The sequence below is a fragment of the Dipteris shenzhenensis genome, chromosome 13 (assembly GCF_047967505.1).
Source record: "Dipteris shenzhenensis isolate YYH24624 ecotype China chromosome 13, Dip_SZ_1.0, whole genome shotgun sequence".
NCBI lineage: Eukaryota > Viridiplantae > Streptophyta > Polypodiopsida > Gleicheniales > Dipteridaceae > Dipteris > Dipteris shenzhenensis.
Genome location: NC_141608.1, coordinates 21,256,909 through 21,262,908, shown reverse-complemented (window position 1 = coordinate 21,262,908; position 6,000 = coordinate 21,256,909). Strand labels below are relative to the sequence as shown.

General features: G+C 41.3%; 1 protein-coding gene across 2 annotated transcripts in view; it reads right to left on the bottom strand.

Moving 5' to 3' along the window:
* Positions 1 to 217: 217 nt before the first annotated feature.
* Positions 218 to 6,000, bottom strand: part of LOC147895155 (putative potassium transporter 17) — a 39,470-nt gene continuing 33,687 nt past the window's right edge. For both annotated transcript variants that reach the window (XM_087384050.1, XM_087384051.1), the window contains 6 exons: positions 2,736 to 2,981; positions 2,373 to 2,423; positions 1,920 to 2,180; positions 1,781 to 1,833; positions 1,279 to 1,648; positions 218 to 1,107 (listed from right to left, as the gene is read on the bottom strand). In XM_087384050.1, coding sequence (XP_087240176.1) covers positions 218 to 1,107; positions 1,279 to 1,648; positions 1,781 to 1,833; positions 1,920 to 2,180; positions 2,373 to 2,423; positions 2,736 to 2,981 — 1,871 coding nt within the window. The remainder of the gene's footprint in view (positions 1,108 to 1,278; positions 1,649 to 1,780; positions 1,834 to 1,919; positions 2,181 to 2,372; positions 2,424 to 2,735; positions 2,982 to 6,000) is intronic.

Genomic DNA, 6,000 nt, shown 5'->3' with positions numbered 1-6,000 from the left:
TTCCCAGAAAATTGGAAAAAAAGGTTTTAACTTTATTATGTCATGAAATGAATTAGGAATTAATCACAATACCTGAGGAAATTAGGGCTGCAGGTTTAAATAATTTACATATGCATACACCACCTTTCTTAAAGCTCAACTATGTCTCCTGGTATACTCTAAAATTTGATTAGTGGTTATGCTCTTCTAAATGTATCGACTCATTACAAAACATAAGTTATATCTCAACAAGCATGCCCACTTCCAGGAAATTCGAATGAGGTATTTTCCAAGTATCAATGCTGGACCTGCAATTGTTCATTAGGAATTGATAGATGCCTATGACAATGGTATCAGTCCAACTTGTGCTGCTGGTAGTTCTGAGTATTGTCTTCCCCAAAACAAAGACAACACCTGAATCCTTTGCATTCTCTAGCTCAGCTATATCGCCCGATGTAAAATCTTGTACGTCTCCCATACTATATTCCAACTCGTGAAGGAGCTCAGAAAACACATGGGCCATTTTAGACTCAATGTATTCTTTCAAAGTCCCAACTACCAGAATTTTGAAATCTTCTGCTTCTGTATCTATGGTATCCATGTAACCATACTGAGCTATGCATCTGTATACCCCTCTGTATTTTAAGCGACCCACCAAGAAACGTTCACTTGGTAGCACGGTCTTCACAGGTATATATCTGATAGACATAAATACAAGGACTTGATGCAAAGAGCGCACATTCTTCACATAATGGCTAACTATTGGTGGCACACCATGGAGCAAGTCACTGTAGAAAAAGCACAATCCTGGAACACGCTGAGTTCCAGTAGAGGAAATAAGAGACCCCAGGTCCTCTATACTCATCATATTTTCCACCTCAAAATCATATCTTTTACCCCTGCCATGCTTCCAACTTAGCATAATCATCACCAAAATTACGGATACTGCAAAAGGGAGCCACCCACCTTGAGGGATTTTGGTAACCACTGCTGACATATACACCCCCTCAACAAGGCCAAATACTGCCAGGAATAAGAGGACAACCACAACTGGGGTGTTCCAGATTATAAGCATAACAAGGCACATGAGGAGAGTGGTAATCAACATAACAAAGATGACCGCAACTCCTGAAAGGGGAAATTAAGCCATTAATTTATTTGATTTGTCTTCTAAACCAACATTTATCCTTGAAAAGATCTAGGATTCTTTCAATATAATTTTCAGATGTTCAATGCAGTAAGCAAGCATAGTGACTGCTGTTTCAGGAACAAGATCCCTATGAGAAAATGAGCCTTTACCAAATGCATTGCCAATTGTTGCTGAGTCCTGGAAACCAAGGGTGACAGCTATACACAGAAGCATGAGAATATAATTCACTTCAGGAGAGTAAACCTGCCCTTCCTGAGACTTAGAAGTGTGAACCAGCTTGACTCGCGGAAAATAATGAAGGGATACTGATTGCTTTATTATGGAAAAACTAGCAGAAATCAGGCCTTGACTAGCAACAATTGCAGCCAATGATGCAATGATGAACATGGGCCAATAAACAGGTGTTGGAAGGCTTTTGAAAAATGCATTTTTGTGATCTTCAGGATGCTTTATCAAATAGGCAGACTGTCCAGCATACTGCATTAGCACACTAGGATACACAAAGGCAGAAAAAGCCACCTGCAACCAGCTACAAACTTTCAGAGAGCTACTTTAGGGGCCAAAAGTGGTCACAATCCTTTGCCAAAGGTGAAGAAAATTATTCGCTGTTTGTAAGAGAAGAAAGAAATTTAGTATGAAAAACAAGCGTACTTGAATGGATAGTTTATTGAAGTGCCCCAAATCTGCAAACATGGCCTCAGCTCCTGTTGGAAGAAGAAAAGATTTGAAGATGCGAGCTTCTACTACGTGACTGTGCAAAACAGAAATCTTTGATAAGTGGGTGTGATACCTGTTACACACAGAACTGTGCCACCCAGCATATTCCAAGCATCTTTCCCTTTCCTTGAGAATAAAGTCACAATGTAGTGAGGGGAAAAGGCTTTGAAAACTCCAGGATAGTGACAAGCGACATTGTAAGCTCCGACGAGGGCCGTCGTCAATAACCATGTTGCCATTATAGGAGAGAAGAGAAAACTCACTCCAGCTGTACCTACTCTTTGTGCCAAAAAGATTGCGACAAGGATAACAACTGAAATAGCTATGACAGCAGCTGCAGTAATTAAAACAAAACCCATGATGCACACTATCAATAATCCTTTAGGAGAACACTCATTAGCTCTAATATGGTCTCTTTAGATAGAAGATAATTATCGTTAATTATTGTTATTACATGCTCCGTGAATACCAGTTTTTCCTTGTTCATCAAATCCTGAAGGTTCAAGGATTTAGTCTGCAACCTTACATTTAGTTATCAATGATGATGCAAGCTGAATCCCTTCAATGGATGACAAAACTGTATATAACATCAAGTGCAGCACAATTAGTAAACATTTCAAACACTTGTTTCTTCATCATCCAAAATAATAAAGCTTAACATCATCTTTGTCACTTAGACAGAGGGCAACATGATGCTCCAGGTAACATAATAATACTTATGTACACTCACATACATGAGAGTTCTGATTCTTTGCTTGACAAATGAAAATTTTGAGCTAACTTCACACATTCAATATCAGGGCGAAAATGAGGCAGCTTATGAATCTAATACAAAGATTTCGCTAAGTTCAAAGCTTCCTTCATATTCTATTCTGTGAAATCCACTCACCTGATATGGAAGGTGTCAAAATGCCATCACCAATCAGCATGCAGGTACCAAGCATCACCAGGAAAAGGATTAGCTTTCTTGCTACCGTGCTATTTTCAAGAAGATCCTTTGTTTTTGACTTCATACGAGCGTGTTTGCTGAAGTGTGATAAGTGTATATCAGACCTTAGGTCAGAGCGCCTTCTTCCTGAGTGTGCACCAATCTGAGCATGCTGGCAAAGTAATGAATACAGAGCAAATGTTCCACCTATTGCAGACAAGTAAATCTTGCATTAGAAGCTTTCTTAGCATTAGAGAAGTTTATGGAAAGGCACTTTTTTGGCTTGACACTAAAATCAAAGAGCTAAAGGACAAAAACCTTCAGGCTGTGGTGACAACCCTATTTACCTTTCTACAGAAAAGAATATAATAGTTGCCATACCAAATCACTTTATGCTCATTTGTCATCATGGTGTTCCTTTGGTCAGTTTGTCTGTAGGCATGTAGCTTTAGGCATTCCTACGAGACTTAATTCTTACAATGCTTTCGATAGTTTGAATTGTTAGGATTTGCAAGGCTACTTTGAATGCATGAAATTAACTTTTACACACAGCATGGAGATCAGTATATGACGAATATGATATTTCAGTTTGTCACAGCAAAGATCTTAGGTTGCAACACCCAGGTACATGTGATAATAAAATGAGAGGAAAACATAATTCTATTAGAAACTGACTTGACAGAGAATGTCGCAACTGATCGACTCAACCCTACGGGGTTTGTTGCCTTTAAATATTGTGTAAAGAATTTGTCTATGACCTCTACGGCTTCTAGAAGACTATGAGCAGCTGCTCCTACATGAAACACTAGCTGAAGATCAACAGACTCCACGTGACTCTCATCGATCTATACAAGCTTGCGGCCTAGAAGAGAAAAAATCTCGAACTTGCCTCTGTGCCTCCTACATTTGCGATCGAGGTTCCAACCTGCAAGATATTGCATATTGTTTTCGTTGCTAAGCAGCAGACACGGTTTTGTGGGTTTTCCAGATCGTTTGAAGTCGTCGGGCTTTTAAGGAGGAAGCTGCAAACCATGTTAGCAGCCGATATATCATGACGCTGGGCTTAGTTGCTTCACCGGCTTGTTTAGTTGTTCAGCCAAACTTGACCTTGCTTTCAGGGTGGTGGTTGTTAAGCAGGCTCTGTTGGCCACGACATGATTTGTTCGCTCTTGTTGGTTGCCATTCTAGGAATTGCAAAGAAGCCTATAAGGAATTTTCTATGGAGTGGACTAGATGGTACAACAGACGCTTTAGCCAGGGTATCTTGGGAGACCTTGATCCTTCCCACAAGGGAAGGGAGTCTCAATATCATAGATCCAGACTTACAATGTAGGACCTTGCTTTGCAAGATTGTGGTAAGGGGACTTATGCATGTGCAAGAGCCATGGAAACATTTCTTTATTTGCTGCATACAGTCATGTACTTCTTTGGGTGGAGACTGGATGGATAGTGTATATCTATCATGGCAAAAGAGGTCTGCAAATCAGCTTAAACGCTGCAATTTGCTGAGTAGATGGCCTAGTGATAAGCATGTTTTCCACATAAAGAATAAGAATGAGCAAATCTGCTCCATACTTTGGGACACAAAGTTTGTTGTAGTAGGGCTGTTATGAAAACCAAGATGTAACAGATGTACATGAATCATGGCATATCGCCCGAGGTGCTTACTTCAATCTATATAAGGCTGTACACAGCTGGAATACCAGACTTCCTCAAGCAAGTCACCATGAAGAAAAGCAGTCTTGAAGTCTAGTTGATACACTTCCCAATGCCTGTGAGCTGCAATAACAATGAGACAATGGATGGTAGTGATGCGTGAAGTGGGGGCAAATGTTTCTTAAAAAGTCAATGCCCTGCTACTGAGCATAGCCTTTGGCAACAAGATGGGCTTTGTAGCGGTATATGGTGCCATCAGCTCTCCATTTCAATCTGTAGGCTCACTTCGTGCCAACAGCACACAACCAGGAGGCAAGTCACACAGCTCCCACATAGCATCCCTCCATCTTTGCTGTCAAAAGCATCCTTGTGCCATAAAGGCTCCTCCATTATAAGTTGTGGCAATCAAGGCAACATCTAGAAAAATGGCCATGCTTCTGGCGTTATGCACCTCTAGTATGGGCAGCAGAAGGTTCATCCTGCTTGCTATCTTTAAGGGTATCCAATAGCCTTTTGGGACTGTTTTGTGCTGTCTAATGCAGCCCTTTCAACTACTTGCTCAACAGCATTGTCATCTTAGCATCTTGCGGAGGCGAATCAAGCTGAACATGTGCATCAGGCTGAGGCTGAGAATTGGGAGAGGTAAATTCTACAATGGCTGATCTGAATCTGTACCAGACTTAAAAAGGATCAACAATGAGTCAAAGACATCTAAGGCATTAACAGAGGCTGTTTTTGACAGTCAAGCCAAGGCAAAGCTGCTTCTCAACAAAGATAACATCTCTACTAACAATGCCTTTTCCAGTGCTAGGTTGGTACAATCTATAGCCTTTACTTTGTGAGCTAGCCAATGAAAATACACTTCACTATCTTGTCCTCCAATTTGTGCCACAGCTGAGACGGGACATGTGCATATGTTAAACAACCGAAGACCCTCATACAACCTTGTACTCCAACTTGTGCCGCAGCTGAGATGTGACATGTTGCATATGTCAAACAACCAAAGACCCTCCTATGTGAAATCACTGGCTTACGGCCTGTGCATGCCTCATAGGGAGTAATGGTCTTCAATGCCCTGGTTGGTGCTCTATTCAGCACGTAGTTGGCACAGATGATGGCATCCAACCAAAATTTGTTGGGCAAAGACTTACCCTTTAGCATATACCTAGCAAGTCCAGCTCTTCCACTCTAAAACTCATTTCGATGCTATAACTGATGTATGATGCCCCAAGCTGCTAAAACGTCAGCAACCTCACGGGACATGCACGCACCTCCCTATCAGTGCGGAATGTGAGGAGCTTGTGTCTGCTCTCATTTTCAGACATGGCAAGAAAATGCTTAAAACTAGCAAAGACATCTGACTTGGATTTCAAAGGGTAAACCCAAGTGTGCCTGGTAAAGTCGTCCAAAAAGGGTACAAAGTAAGAGTAGCCTCCAAGAGACGCTGCTTGCAGATAGGTATGAAGAGTGCCAGACTTGACCTATAAATGACAGAGATCCAACATGCAAAGTACTCCTATCACTCCTTTAGAGCGAGGTGGGCGCAGCAAGGTGATAGGATAACATGGCA